This window comes from Stenella coeruleoalba (assembly GCF_951394435.1).
Source record: "Stenella coeruleoalba genome assembly, chromosome: 17".
Taxonomy (NCBI): Eukaryota; Metazoa; Chordata; class Mammalia; order Artiodactyla; family Delphinidae; genus Stenella; species Stenella coeruleoalba.
This window is the reverse complement of record NC_137163.1, coordinates 4,260,984-4,276,586: the sequence shown is the minus strand read 5'-3', so window position 1 is coordinate 4,276,586 and position 15,603 is coordinate 4,260,984. Positions and strand designations below refer to the sequence as shown.

At 50.8% G+C, this 15,603-nt stretch overlaps 1 protein-coding gene across 4 annotated transcripts in view; it reads right to left on the bottom strand.

Annotated features, from left to right (window-relative positions):
* Positions 1–15,603, bottom strand: part of COL22A1 (collagen type XXII alpha 1 chain) — a 261,534-nt gene that overhangs the window by 108,730 nt on the left and 137,201 nt on the right. For all 4 annotated transcript variants that reach the window (XM_079902136.1, XM_079902139.1, XM_079902138.1 and 1 more), the window contains one exon: positions 5,480–5,533. In XM_079902136.1, the coding sequence (XP_079758262.1) occupies positions 5,480–5,533 (54 nt within the window). The remainder of the gene's footprint in view (positions 1–5,479; positions 5,534–15,603) is intronic.

Below are 15,603 nucleotides of genomic sequence, written 5' to 3'. Positions count from 1 at the left end.
AGTTGGTAAGTTTCCAAATGAAACTAGATGGCTCATGACTAAATCAAAGCAATTTATGAATTTTCTGTTTTGTTCTGCACGTACTGGCTTTGGGATTTTTAGGCACGAAGCTGCCTTCCTTCCACCGAAACAAAACAAAACAAAAAACAAAAACCCCTGCTTGCTACAAGCTTCACTATTCACCATAGCCATGACGTGGAAACAACCTAAATGTCCATCAGCAGATGAATGGATAATGAAGATGTGGTGCATACATACAATGGCGTACTACTCGGTCATAAAAAGGAATGAAATAATACCATTTGCAGCAACATGGATGGACCTAGAAGTTACCATACTAAATGAAGTAAGTCAGACAAAGACAAATATCATATGATATCACTTACATGTGGAATCTAAAAAAAAATGATACGAACGAACTTATTTACAAAACAGAAACAGACTCACAGACATGGAAAACAGACGTGTAGTTGCCAAGGTGGGGGGAGGATGCAGTGGGAGTTTGGGGTGAGCAGATGCAAACTATTATGTACAGGATGGATAAACAACAAGGTCCTACTGTACGGCACAGGGAGCTGCAGTCAACAGCCTGGGATAAACCACGATGGAAAAGAATACGAAAAAGAATGTGTATACACGTAACTGAGTCACTCTGCTGTACAGCAGAAACGAACACAACACTGTACGTCAACTACACTTCGATAAACTTGTTTAAAGAGCGGCTTGAAAGCCAAAGACTCTGCACTATTACGCCTCTTTCATAGGTGAGGATATTATTAGGGTTTCAGGAAAGAAACGTGGCTAAAGGGAAGTCAAGACTGAAAGGCCAGTCTCCGTGCGGCCAGGGACTCTCCGAGGAGCCAGAAGCAAGTCACCCTCCGCTCGTCACTGATGCAGACGTTGTGCGCGGACCAGGCGGAAACCAGGGCTCCAAGGACTTGTGTCCGGAGGCACGTCCTGCGTGCGTGTGTTGAGGGAGACTCTCCTGAGCTCCCACCTGTACGTCAACCAGGGGTGCTTTGCATCTGTCTAGTTCATACGTGTGGCTTTTATTTTTAAAAAGCAGCTGTAAAAATTGGACAAACTGACTGCTAAATTTTCTCCCAAGCTTTAGGGATAAAGTATGAAGAGTGGGAAATAACTTCAAAAAACAGAAACAGGGAGCGTCCAGCATTTTCCCACTGGATTTCAAGGCCCAGGAGGGCAGAGACCGTGTCTGGTTTTGTTCAGCATTGTATTCTCAGGGCACAGGGACGATGTTCAATCACTGTTTACCGAGGAAAGAGTATTAGGAGTGGAGGTAGAAACGAGGAGGAGGGAGGTGGCGGGGGTCAGGCGGATCCCTCAAGTCCTGGGCCACCGCCCGCTCTGCGCAGGGCGCTCCCACAAGCCAGGATGCAGGATGTGGCTTGTCAGGCCCTGGAGGTGTTAGAAGCTGGTGAGGGGGCTGCGATGACAGAGAGAACAAGTGCGGAAGCAAGCGAAGGGACAATTTTGGGACTGGAAGTCCTAGGGTTGAAGTCAGCGTGACTGTAACTGAGGGGCTGTCCTAGCTGGGGCTGGTCAAGGCAGGCCCCGCAGAAGGGGCCACGTTTAAGCTGAGAACTGAGTGGCCAGAAAGTCCGGGGAAGGGAGAACAGTGGGTTCAGGGGCCTGAGACTGGATGGACCTCCGTGCGTCGGCAGGACCGACGGGGTCAGTGTGAAGGAGTGAAATGAGCAGGGGACGGGGACAGGGCCCCGGGGAAGGTGGTGGGGTGCCGCGGTGGGAGGGGGCAGCTGGGAGGCAGGTGCGTTGCTTCAGGGCTGGGGGCCAGGATGGCTGGGATCTGGGCTTTAGAATCGGGACAGTGAGAGCCCATCTGACTTGGTTGTGTTTGGAAGGAGAAGTGGACAAGACTCCACAGCAAGTCGGGTGTGTGGAGCGAAGGGACGAGGACGACCCTGAAGGACTGGATAGGTGATGGGGCCCTTTGCCGAGGCGGGGATGCTGCGGCGGGGAGCGCACCTGGACGGGGTGGGCACCAGCCGTCCTGCTGAAGAAGGCTGAGTGTTTGATGCGAGTGTCTGAGGCACCGGGTGGAGCTGCCCAGGGGCTGCAGCTCGGGGAAGGGCTACTGCAGAATTAAACGCAGACAGGAGAGAGTGATAAAAAAAGAGGGGTGGCCTCGTATGGCTGGATTAACGAAGGTGTGCGTGACACCAGCTCAGCTCATGGGAGGTTTTCACCCTCTTCTCTTTTTATCATCAATAAAAATACCTAAATAACCCATTCATCTAATTATGAAAGAGAGTGACAAATGAGCCAATAGATCTAAATGTTAACAACAAAATAACTGCTTTAATTATTACTAATAAAAAAACTATTTAATGACTCTATCAATTAACCGATAAGTCTACTTATTATTAATAGAACGTTTGATCCTCCTTAATACGACGGTGGCTAAACAGCTACTTAATGTGCTCAGTGATTACAGTGATGATGTATAAATAACCAATTAACCCAATTATCATTATTAATAATGGAATGGCAAATAACTATTCCTAATAACCACCAAGTTCCAATTGGAGTAGATTTATAAAATGGATGGAATTTGAAGATGAATGAAAATTACTTGCATAGATTAGCACGGCAACCACACTCCCTGCGTGACGGTAATGTTTGCTTTTTCCGGAAGTTGTTCCTGACTGTGAGTCCTTCTCTCAGTATGTAACTCCAGGGGCACAATGACTGCCCCCCTCAGCAGGGTTCCTGCGTAGAGGCCCAGGACCTTGAACCCACTCAGCCGTCTGGGGTTGGCCCCTTCCCTGGCTGTGTCCCCACCAACTCAAGAGGCTTCCTGCCATCCTGACTGCAGCACCGTCTTTGCATAAACAGTTGCCCAGACCAGACACAGATTTCCACTTTTCCTGGGCTGCCAGGATACAGGAGCTACCACGTAGCATGTGTATACTGAGTCTAAAACATTCCAGCAGGTGAAAATTTTCATCTTGAAAGAGGCACCAAAAGCATCTTCTAGAATGCCAGCCGCCCGGGGCTTGGCTCACTCTGAGGCCGCAGTGCTGGCTCTTCCCGTTACAAGCAAAGCTAATTAAACTCTGAGCTCAATTTCTTTAGACTGTAAATGGACTAAGCATTGCTTTCTCACAGGTGGTTATTACAGGTGGTTACATACACGATTATATATGAACACCAAGGAGAGTGTTTGACAAGAGCAGACACTAAACATATGTGCCCTCTGCCCTCTTCTCATCAGAGCAGGAAACCATATGACTTAGTTTCTGCTGCAACAGAGCCAACCTTGATTTTCCAGATCAGCGTAGGGACCCTCCTCTGGGCCCGAGAGAGGCTGACGACCTCTCCCCCAGAGCCAGAGCTCTGAATACGCCTCTCCCAGGACTCAGCTCAGAGGACTGTCAGACTCTACGTGCATCTCTTTCTGCCCCGTGACATCTGGCTCCTCTGGGCACGGACAGTGGCTGCTAGGTTTCCCGTCGCCAGAGCTGACTCTGCACGCAGCGGGTATTTAGTAAACACCTGCTGAGTGAGTGAACCAATGAACCAATGAACCAATGCACGATGGCAAGCAGAAGAAAACCGTGGCCAGGCCCAGGGAAGGTGAGCATTCAGATATGTCAGGAAGGGGGAATTACAGAGATGGGCAGTGATCCACCGGGGAAACACTGCTCTCAGTGTGGGCGTGGTGGGCTTGAACGCAGCTTTGGGTCCATCGGGTGGTGATCCAACGCGGGGTGCCAGGTAGGACATATTATACACTCTACGTTGGTTCTGAACCACTGAGATCCCCGAATACATCGGGCGCCCTATTTCTGGCAAAACCCCTGCTGTGGGAAAGCTGATTGCGTTTTTATCCACAGCCCCAGCTCAATGCCTGGCATTCAGCCAAGATTTGCTGAAGGAAAATGGTTTCAAAATTAAAAATGAAAGAAAGAAATATATTTTCCAAAGTAGTCAACAAAAATTTATAGGGAAAAAAATCTGTAACTTAAAGCGATTTGACGGAGCTGGGCTTATGGTGAATTTTTGAAACACACAAGCTTTGCTCACTGGAAAGCAAGGTCATAAAACAAATGCAAAAACACTCTTTCGCTATGAACATCAAAATGCCAGTGAATGTGGAATCTTTAGAAGACGGTGAGTAATGGCTGACTTTACAGGCCCTCAGCCCGGGCTGCAGCCTAACCCAGACGCGAGGGACTGAAATGAAGCCTGAGATTCGTGTGCGGGGTGCCCGTCACACACCTCGCGTGTCAGCGTGGGAAAAGCAGGTTTTGGAAGTGCAGTTAGCAGTGTCCTCTGGGGGGTGCCTCCCCGACAATGTCAAAGGACGGTGTGGTCAACACCATGGGACTCGGGCACGGAGGTGGAGACGGCCCGGAACAGGCGGGCGCCGGAGCCGACCATTTACCGCAGCGCAGGGGCGGCCCGTGGACGAGCCCTTAGTGATCCCACCTGCCTGCCTGCCTGCCTGCGGCCACCACACCCAGGAGGACAGGACAGCACCCTGCCCGGCGCTCTCTGCTCCTCCGGGACCCCCCGCCATCACCCGGGTCACATCCCCTCATCTTCTCTTCGAATCGCCCTCCCCTTTTACTTTTCTTGGTATTTGTGACAAATGATGAGGTTGAAGTTCAGAAGGTAAAGTGACTTGTCCAAGACGCCACAGCCAGAAAGGGGCCGAGGGCTGGGACTCTAACCTCCTAACCTCCCCCGCCCCCACAACTGGGCTTCCCCCCCAGCACACTGCTTCCCCAGGATTTACCAACCCTGCTCCGGGTGGAGGCTGGGGCTGGGACTGGGTGGCGAGCTTTGGTGCAAGGGGCAAAGGGAGAATGAAGGGAGCTCCGGCCTCCAGTGCCGGGCGCCTTGCTCTGTCCACACTAAGGTGTGTGTGTCGGAGGCAGGGGGTGCTCAAGTGACACACACAGATGAGGGGGCCTGGGAGGGAGGGAGGTGTCTGCTGAGCGGCGTGTGGCCCCGAGCGAGTCTCTGTGCATCTGGGAGGCTCGCCCCTCGTCTGTGAAATGAGGTGACCCCGAGCCTGCCCACCTGGCGGGCTGGCTGTGGAGGTCCACAGAGGGCCACAAGGACAGCACACGTGAGGCTGTGTGGGAGTGGGAAGCTGGACGAAGCCTGGGGCCAGACGTTACACCAGAGCTGAGTCTGAAAGCGGAGGGGGAGCGAGGCGAGGAGGGGCAGGGGGAGGAGATGAGGGTCTGCCCTCCTCCAGGCCTAAACCCCTCCAGGAGACCAAATGGCCATTCTCCCAGCACCTGAGATGGGAGGCAGGGGGAGCAAGGGGCAGAGGGAGGGCGAGTGTCCCACTGAACATTCTTTTTAATGCTCTGATGCAGTGACCATGCAAGATTCTGGTTACAACCTGAGAATCGTTACCCCATCACTTATTCAACCAGAGCAAGCAGTGTTGTTAGGAAGAGGATTTAAAGACAGTAATTACCTGCTGCCCCAGCAATCCAGGGATTCCAGGAGGGCCGGTCTCACCTTTCTTTCCCTGATATGGAATTTAAGAAAAAAAAAAAAAAGGTCATGAAGAACCCAGGGGTAAGACAGGAGTAAAAACACAGACCTACTAGAGAATGGACATGAGGATATGGGGAGGGAGAAGGGTAAGCTGGGACAAAGTGAGAGAGAGGCATGGACATATATACTCTACCAAACGTAAAATAGATAGCTAGTGGGAAGCAGCCGCATAGCACAGGGAGATCAGCTCGGTGCTTTGTGACCACCTAGAGGGGTGGGATAGGGAGGGTGGGAGGGAGACGCAAGAGGGAGGGGATATGGGGATATATGTATATGTATAGCTGATTCACTTTCTTATAAAGCAGAAACTAACACACCATTGTAAAGCAATTATACTCCAATAAAGATGTTAAAAAAAAAAAAAAAGCAGCAGCCAAAATTAACAGGCAGGCAGCGCCCGGAGCCCGTCTAATGGCACGTCTGGGGCAGACTCCCTGATAACAGCCCGTCCCCCTCGGGATGCCCTAGGGGAAGCAGTGTGGGATTGGGAAGAAGTCTGGAGTCAGGGACGCTCCCCTTTGCATGCCGGCTCTGTAACTTGGATGATTTTGGTAACACATGGCCCCAAATTCAAAAAGTACAGCAAGGTTTACCTGAGAAAAATGTCCTTATCCTGTCCCCTGCCACTCAGTCCCTTTCCTTGAAAGCAAATAATCCTACCAGATGTTGGCTAATCTTTCCAGAGGCATTTTATGTTTAGGTAAGCTTTGCACACATACACACACACACACACACACACACACACACACATTCTCTCCCTCTCCCCCTTTTTTTCTTTACAAACTGTAGCATATCATTCAATCTACTGATAAACTAGGTTTTTGCACTTAACAATTTAACCCGGATGCATCCTGTATCAGCACGTGGAGAGCCACTCCATTCCTTTCCACAGCTACATGGTTTTCACCATAAGGATGAAACGTGATACATTTCAACTCTGGGCAGGTAGGTCATTTGGACCATTTCTGCTCTTCTGCTGTTAGACTCCACACTGCTGTGCAGGACCCCAGCGGGTCGTCCTGTGCGAGTGACCTGTCTCACTAAGCCTCAGAGTCTAGCCCTTTGAACAGGGGTGAGGTGTGTGCTGCTTAGCTTACACAGCACACGGCGTGCGTTGTGTTACAGCGGAATGTGAATGATGGAAGGCCCGTCTGTTTGCTTTCTTTTGCTCACAGTTGTTCTCATGACGTCAAAGCACTGCAGTCAGAAATGAAAAGTAAACCAAGACTCTGAATGAGAACCGCATTCCTTGAGTACCTGTTTTGTGTCAAACCCTCTTTTGGGGTTTCCCACGTTTCCCTTACGTCTTTACTCTGCAGGACGCCCCTGTGGTACAGGTGTTCTCAGTCCCACTGGGAGGTGTGGAAACAGGTTCAGAGTCAAGTCTCACATGTGACACAGCTAGAATGTGACGGGGTTAAGATTCAGCCCCAGATCTGTGTGTGCTGGAGCCTGTACGTGTGACTCTTACTTCCCAGGGCTCTGAAGATGACTAAAGTTCTACAAAATATCTCTATAATAGTCTAGACTGCTAGATTACAGGAGCTAGACGACGTCAGCTCCTTCTCTCTTTCTGAAACCCTGGCCCTCTCCTGTCTCTGCCACTGGACACTCTGGTTTGTCCCCGTGTGCTCCCCCATCCCCAGAGGGAAGGTGTCTTTACGACCTTGGACCGTGCCAGCCCAGCCCTCCGGGGTCCCGTGGATCCCACCTTTTTCCCTCCCCTCCCCGCCACCATGTCTTGGGAGTGCGTAGTCGGTGCTGAGCCCAGGGAGCGGTCCTGGGGCGCCTCCACCCACAACCTGCCCCAAGAGGCCCCTTCCAGGTGCTTCTGCCTGGAATGCTGGTTCCCAGGTGCCCACATGGCTCCATCCCTCAATTCCATCTGGTCTCTGCCAGGCGTCCCCCGCACCCGAATGCCTTCTCTGACCGCGGTCCCCATCCCGCCCTCTCTCCCTGCCCCGCTGTATTTCCCTTTGTTTCTATCACCACCACATACACTGTTGACGTTCGTACCTGCCAACTGCCCGTCTACCCACTGGGAGGCTCGTCTGAAACGGGGACTGGCTCTGCTTTTCTTCAGTGCTACATCCACGGGCCCAGGACAAGGCCCGCCACGTGGTGGAGACTCAGTGAACATTCGCGGGCTGGATATGTAACTCGTCCCTTCGGGACTGATGTGGTCCTGAGCCAGGACAGTGGCAGTGGGAACAGCCATGAGAGGGTAGAGAGAAGGGCTGTTAGGGAGGAAAGCCGTTGGCAGACTTGCAGAGAGAGTGAGGGGGTCTGATTTAGAGGCCCCTGGACCTGCACCCCTTGAGCTGGAGCACATCAGCCTGGAAGGCGCGATCAGGTCTAGGTCAGGATGAGTTCCTCGACGCTTGTCAGGTAAAATTCAAAATGCAGTCACAGACACCTTCAGAAGGGAGCCGAGCCCAGGAGGAGTCCGTCTGGGCATCCGTCCTGCTCTGATTACTGAAATCATCGGGAGCTGACCATGAGAGAGCTGAGAATGGCCAGCTCCCCTTCCTCAGCGAATGGAAACAAGACCTCTTCAATTTTCTATCTAGACGGACACCCCCTCCACCCGCTTCCAAGTTATGCCACAGCGTTATTTCCAAGATGGATAAACCACTTCCCTTCGAGGTCAGCAAAACGGCCTGGTGAGTAGTCATCAGAATTCAGAACCCAGGCCAGAGATGTTTGGAGGAGAGGCTGAACGCAATGAAGGGCTAGAACATTTAGCGGTTGGTAAGCAAGGACCAGATGGAAGACGAAGGGATGAGAAGGTCTGGGCTGTGACTGAGCAGAATCACTAACTAAAGCGGCCACATCTGCTAGGGGACGGAGCTGCAGTTTCCCTCTTGCAGAGGACCCGCCACTGTTTGAGGGATGTATGAGTTCTCAGCAGCTCTTCGCTCTGCTGGAGCTTGGGGACTGTATGTAATGACACACTAATGCTCAGAAGACGAACACCTGAGACGATAAGGAAATGCGCAGAGGGCATGGAGTCAGGAGGTTCTCCAATGCCAGGGAAGTCAGTAAAATGAGCCTGAAAAAGGAGAATTATGGGCAGGTCGGAGAGGTGTGGTAGGAGATACAGAAATGCAAAGCAGTGCGTCCAGAGGAGCAGACATCCCGAGCGTTAGATTTTCAGCAAGAAGGAAAAAACCAAGATGATGGCAAGAGGCCAGAGGAAGAGAAAAGCATCAGAGATTCGTGATCGCGGCAGTGTCACAAGGCAGCCTCTCCCACAAGAAAGGCATACGGTTCGTGGACCATCCATAAAGGGGCATCACCCAGAGAAATATCACGGTAACGGCTCTGTCCAGCTCCAGCACCTGCGCTCACATCTCCTCTACCCACAGTGTCCGGAGCTGCCCCGGTGCCTCTCAGAGCTCTCCTCCCTCACCTCCTGCAGCCACAGCCACGAGAGCTGACCCCGGTCACGTGCCCTGCCCCTGAGCCAAGCTGTGCCGGCAGGTTATTCTTCCATAAGGAGGAAAGAAGCTCTGTCCAAGTTACTTGCCGCCTCCTTATCTAAAAGACATAACATCTGAGTTTTATTTGGAAATTGACAGACCACGTGATTCTGACATGCCTTTTCAGTCTCGCATCCAGCGGCCATGTTCCCAACCCTAAGCAACAGCTCACGTGGGCTGCTTAGCCTGGCCCCAAAGACCCCAAGGACTCCTGGCCTCTGGAACTCGGCCCACCAAGCCACCTGTCTGTAGGACGCATGCTCCATCTCAACTTGTCAAAGTCCTAGCCCAGTCCAGTGCCACCTCCTCCATGAAGTCCCAGCAATGATGAGAAATAATGGCAAAGTAGGGCAAAAACATAGTTGAGACGCATTCCCTGGTGTCACCCAAGAGCTCGTGAGCTAGAATCGCCAGGGATGGGGCATAAAGCTCGAAGTAAGTAGCTGCAAGGACTCGGTCACTCACTGTGATCAAAGGGAGTCTCTATGTTCTTTTCCCAACCCCTTTCCTCTACAATATTATAAGAAAAAGAGTTCTAAATCTGAGGTAGATGAGGACGGGCAAGCCATTTAAAACTTGCTGAATCTTAGTTTCCTCATGTGGAAAATTATAATCATTGTAATTATCTGAAAAGACAGTAGCAGAAGAAATAATTCAATATTTGAGGAAGTGATTTAAAAAGCACAACAAAGCGTCAGGCAGACGTAATAGATAGTTATGAGAAGGAGAAGGAAGACGACGGAGGCGCTGATGGAGAAGAAATGCTAACAGCAGAATTCTGCTCTTCTGAGTCCCCGGCGTCGGTGAGAGACCACATGTCGAGCAGAGTTGGTTTCAAAACCACCACTTCCCAGCAGTGCCACGGAGATTAAATAAGATAATGTCCACAAAGTGCTTAGCACAGGATCTGACATTAAGAAACACGTAGTGGTGGTGGTGCTGCTGGTGGTGGTGGTAGAGGTAATGGTGGCGGTGGAGGTGATAGTGATGGTGGAGGTGTTGATGTGTTGATGGTGGTGATTATGGTGCTGCTGGTGGTGGTGATGGTGGAGTTGACGATGGTGCTGATGGTGATGGTACTAGTGATGGAAGTGGTGCTGATGGTGATGGTGGTGGTGGTGATGGTGATAATGTTACTGGTGGTGACGGTAAAGCTACTGGTGGATGTAGCAGCAGCTATGTACCCTCTGCATTTTGCACCCATACTTGGGTGTGGGGATTTGAGATGTGCTGGCCAGCGCCAAGGTCTGCAGCAACACAGAACTGTTTGTTAACAATAAGCCGGTTCCTTGTCTTTTTCCTTTTCTGCTCTTTTAAACTGCTAGCCAACACAACGTCTGGATAAATGTTTGTAATTTATCACAAGGGCGGATATTTCAAGCCCTTCTGGATGCCAGGATGCTGAGCGAGACCAGTATTTCTGAGGCTGCCTGTCTGTCTGTGGAGAAGAGGGAAGCCTATAAATTCAAAAGAGCAATTCCTTCCCAGCCAGGACGCGTTAACACAGCCGTGCGAGGGGCCATTACCCGATGAAAGGATTGCTTGTGCAAGTGGTTCTAATATGAGCCGTATGGTCTTTTTGCTCGGTCCCTGTTCTCCGTGCCTCCAAATGCCAAACGTGATTATTTTCTACCGGTTAGAGCTGAAACCAGGTGCTCAGAGAAAACCTAGAGGGTCCTGAAATAAACCTGGCTGCACGCCACGAAAGGCATCCAACAGTGGCCTGCGAGCCAAATGATGCCATTACCATCTGGCAGAGCAGAGAAAGGCAGGAAAAAAGGCTTTACAAATGGAAAAGTAAAACACATTCAACCCAGGCTGCCACTTACAAAAGACCACTAGTGTTTCTCTCTCTCACATCTACTAGAAATCAGGGCTGATGGCCTGATCGCTGCAGCCATGGAAGACCCTCGGCTCCAAGGGCAGAAGCTAGAGATTAAAGTGACAGGAGCTCAGGGCATCCTTCAGAACACGCACTGGTAGTTATAAGGGGTCCTAGGTCTCTCCAAGGCTTCCGCCGAAAGGACTGCTAGTGTCCAGTTTAGAATTCTGGTGTGTAAGTGGACACACACACACCATTCTAAAGCAAAAACAGGAAAGGTTTGGAGCCAGGACAACCTGAGTTAATCCCTGCCTCACCATTTATAATCTGTGTGACGCTGGATAATCTGATTTATACCTTCAAGTCTTGGTTTCCTCATTTGCAGAATGGGATTAAAACTGCCAGACTTCATAGGACCCTTTTGAGAATTAAGTGAGAAACATGTGCAAAAGAAAAGACCTAAGTGCCTGCTATGCAATGACAATCCAACCAATATTATTTCCTTCCTACCTTATATTAGTTCTATACGTGTAGAGGTTCTGTTTTTAACATGTTTTTTTTTGTTTTTTTTGCGGTACGCGGGCCTCTCACTGTTGTGGCCTCTCCCGTTGCGGAGCACAGGCTCCGGACGCACAGGCTCAGCGGCCATGGCTCACGGGCCCAGCCGCTCCGCGGCATGTGGGATCTTCCCGGACCGGGGCGCGAACCCGCGTCCCCTGCATCGGCAGGCGGACTCTCAACCACTGCGCCACCAGGGAAGCCCTTAACGTATGTTTTTAAAGCAACTGACACAGTCGGGCCCAGCAAGAGACATGTGGTGATCACTGCATCTCTAGGAAGAAGGGGAGCACCATATCTCATAGTGTCCCTTCTTCGGTTCTCACCTCTTGATAAGAGAGAAGAGAAGACAGAAGATATTAAGAGAATGATCAGAGGAACCAAAGAGGCTGTCCCCAGCTTGCGGGAGGGGCAGTGACAAAGCCCTGAGCAACCTTGAGCAGTTAGGTCATTTAATATTTCTGGACATTAAATTTCTCACTGTCGATCTCAGAGATTCCTTCCACCATGATGATTCTCTAGCTTAAACATTCCAAATTTTACATTGTTTAAATGTCTGACAACATGGAACTCTCTTAAGCAAAACTTTTTTCCCCCTCCTTTTTGTCCAGAGAGGAAAGAAGATATCTAGGCTATTTTAGGTGTGACTAGGACCACAGAGCAAGATGAAGGCCAAGTAACAGTAAAGGTACTAAAGAAACCAAGTGTTTTTCTTCAAAACTGAGCACTCTAGACGCGTCCAGATGACCAACAGGCACATGAAGAGGTGCTCAACATCACTAACCATCAGGGAGATGCAAACCAAAACCACAATTAGACGTAACCTCACACGCGTTAGAGTGGCTATTACCAAAAGACAAGGAACAACAAGTGCTGGAGAGGGTGTGGAGAAGAGGGAAGCCCTGTGCACTGTTGGGGGGAATGTAAATTAGTGCAGCCACAATGGAGAACAGTATGGAGGTTGGTCAAAAAAAAAAAAAAAAAAAAAAGGAACTACCACATGATCCAGCAACCCCAATGCTGGGTATTTACCCAAGGAAAATGAAAACACTACCCTGAAAAGACACATGCGCCCCCATGTTCACTGCAGCATTATTTACAACAGCCAAGCCATGGAAGGCCCCTAAGTGCCCCGGGATGCAACAATGGATAAAAAATAGTGGTACACATACAAGAGAACAGCAGACAGCCATAAGAAGAAGGACACTGTGCCATATGCAACAAGGATGAGCCTCGAGGGCGTCATGCTAAGTGCAATACGTCAGACAGAGAAAGACACGGTACCGTATAATCTCATTTATGATACGGGATCCAAAAAAACCTGAACTCGTAGGTAGAGCGAACAGATTGGTGGTTGACAGAGGAGACAGGGGTAGGAGGTGGATGAAATGGGTAAAGGTGGTGAAAACGTTAAAAAAACAAGTTGGACATTCTCTGTCGAAGGTCAGAACCCAGGTGGCCAGATGTCCAGTGCTGGGTCCTGTTCTCCCCACACCACCCAAGTGTGTCAGCCCCCAGAAGGCAGCACTCAGGTGTGATCCATTCCCTCTTGCACACTAACTGTGCCTGATGCTCATGAATGACATTACACATTTATGCATGTTTTATATGCTTATATATGTTTTCATGTTTATTTTAATGCATGTATAAAAGCATATGTTTTTATAAATGTGAGGCACTCCTCTAAGTGCTGCAAATACAAAAAGAATGTTCTTACAGACTTACATTTTAGTGGAGATAACAAAAGTAAACAAATTCTCAAATAAGAAAAATATAAGTCCTCTACAGAAAATTAAAATAGGCTGGTGTGAGAGTGACAGGATGTCTATTTTGGGGTGGATGATTAGGGCACAAGAGTTCTTTGTTTTTTTTTTTTGAAAAATCAACCTCGTGCAAGCTTTTGAGTGTCCAAGCGCCTCAGGAGCCTGGAGCCAGGCTGGTTCTGCTTTGGATCATTCAGGGTTCAGATGCACTTGTAGCAGTGCCCGCTCCAGCCGAGACAGCACTCCCGGGCCCCAACGCCCTGCTCAGACAAGCAGGAGGAAATCTGAACCTCAGAAAGGCTTGAGTACCTTCTCTACCTCCACCTAAGGCAGGAAGCAGTGGGGCAATGAGTGCCTAACACCCGCCTCAGGGGGCAGCAACCATCTCCCAGGGCTATGGGCTCTGCAAGATGGGGGTGGGGAAGGGGGTGGGGGTGGGCGTGGGGGTGGGCGTGGGGATGGGGGTGGGGAAGGGGGTGGGGATGGGGGGGGAAGGGAGTGGGGATGGGGGTGGGGAAGAGGGTGCCTGGCTCCTGCCCCTCCCCTTTCACTATGTCATTGTGGAAAAATACCAGCTTTGTCCAAAATGAATGCATTCACCTCGCCACAGATTACACTGTCTGCCGGTTGCTAATCTCTAAAATAAAGGGCCCGGATCCCTTTCCCCGCCCCGTGTTTTAGTCTCAGTATCTCAATTCCCAGGTGCCTGTGGCTTGTCACTTCTCATCTCTTCTCTTGTCACAGCCTGAGCGCTGACAGTAGCAGCTCTCAGAGTGACGTTTCAATTGAAGCAGGGAACGGCAGGTCACAGTGTGGGGAGGAGAGGGATACTGTTTTGAATCAGTCATCATCCTGTCTCAGGCTTTCCTGACTCAGCCCACAGGCTGACTGAACAGGAAGCTGCCCCCCAGCCCACGCCAACATCACCGTTTGTCTCTGTCGTCTGTCCACAGGTAAAGCCACTGAGGAGCAACACCCCCGGGATGGAGCAGCTCAAGTCAGGAGATCACCAATGACACTGGAGGGACGGGGTCCCTAGGGACACGCTTGGCCATCGTACCCCATTCGCTGGAGGAGGCAGGACGCGAGAGGAGCCCTCCTGTGCGCCCCAGCACACCCTCTGTTAACACCCTCACCACCCCGCCTTGTGACTCAAGGCTCACCCTCCTCTGCTAGACACTGGGTCTCTCAGGCCAAGGGCTCCGCCCCTGCTTCAGCGTCCCCCCTGCCTGGCAGACCACCTGGCCCAGGACGGGCGCTCCTCCCAGCCACGCCCACCCCCCACCCCCGTCTGGGCCACGCCCTCTTCCCTTTCTCTTTGGGTCACTGCCATCATCCCCTCCCTAATCGCTCTCCTCCTGCTGCAGTCTGTTCTCAACACGGTGGCCAGATGGATGCGTTTAGAATGTAACCTGGGCCACGCCACGTCTGCACCCCAAATCCTGTATGAACAAACTGCAACCAGAAATGTATGAGACAGTCCAGGAAACGGTGAACCCAAAGTGAATACACGAAGAAGCTTTTTCATAGATTTAGGTGGGATGACGGTATTAAGGTTTTGTTTCTTTTACGGACGTGCTGAAATATTTAGAGACGCAATGTGATGCTGTTTGATATTGCTTCAAACTCATCCAGCAGTGGGTGCTAGTGGGTGAGGGTGTGAAACCCACTGGCCAGTGACTCGGCAAGCGCTGCAATGGGCTTGGGGGATAAGGGGGTTACTTCACTTTTCTATTTTTGTATATGTTTAATTTTTTTCATAATAAAACAGTTTTGAACACACTCAACAGCCCCACGTCGCTCACAGTAAAAGCCAAGACCCTCACAATGGCCCACGAGGCCCGACACGAACCTGCTCCCAGTTCTAGGACTTCGCCTCCTCCATGCTGGGCCCTTGCTCGCTCTGGCCACACAGGCCTCCGTGCTGACACACGGCAGCCTCCTGCCCCAGGGCCTTAGCTCTAGCTGTTTCCTCTGCCTGCTCTGCTCTCCCCTCAGCTACCCGCACAGCCAACTCCCTCACCTCCTGAGAACCCGCCAGAACAGGACTTTCTCCGTGGCTCTCCAGAATTGTTTATTTAAATGCTAATCAGCACGATTCTTTTCCTTGCCACCAGAATGTAAGCATCTTGAAGGCAGGGATCTTTATTCTTCTCACTGAAGGACCCCACTTGCCTAGAACCATGCCCATCACCCAGTAAATGATGAAGAAATATTTGCTGAACCAATGAATTTGTGGAAGGAAGGAAAAGGGAGCAAAGAAGATGCAGGGATGGGAGAAGGGCTAGTAGAAGAAAAATGGCAGAGATGGGAAAGGACAAGAGAAACAGAAAAAGAAGAGAAATCAGGCCAGGGTCCTCGTAGGACGCTGGCAGAGGCTGAAGTAAAAGCCGCGTGTGTGGCCCTTCCACTTACA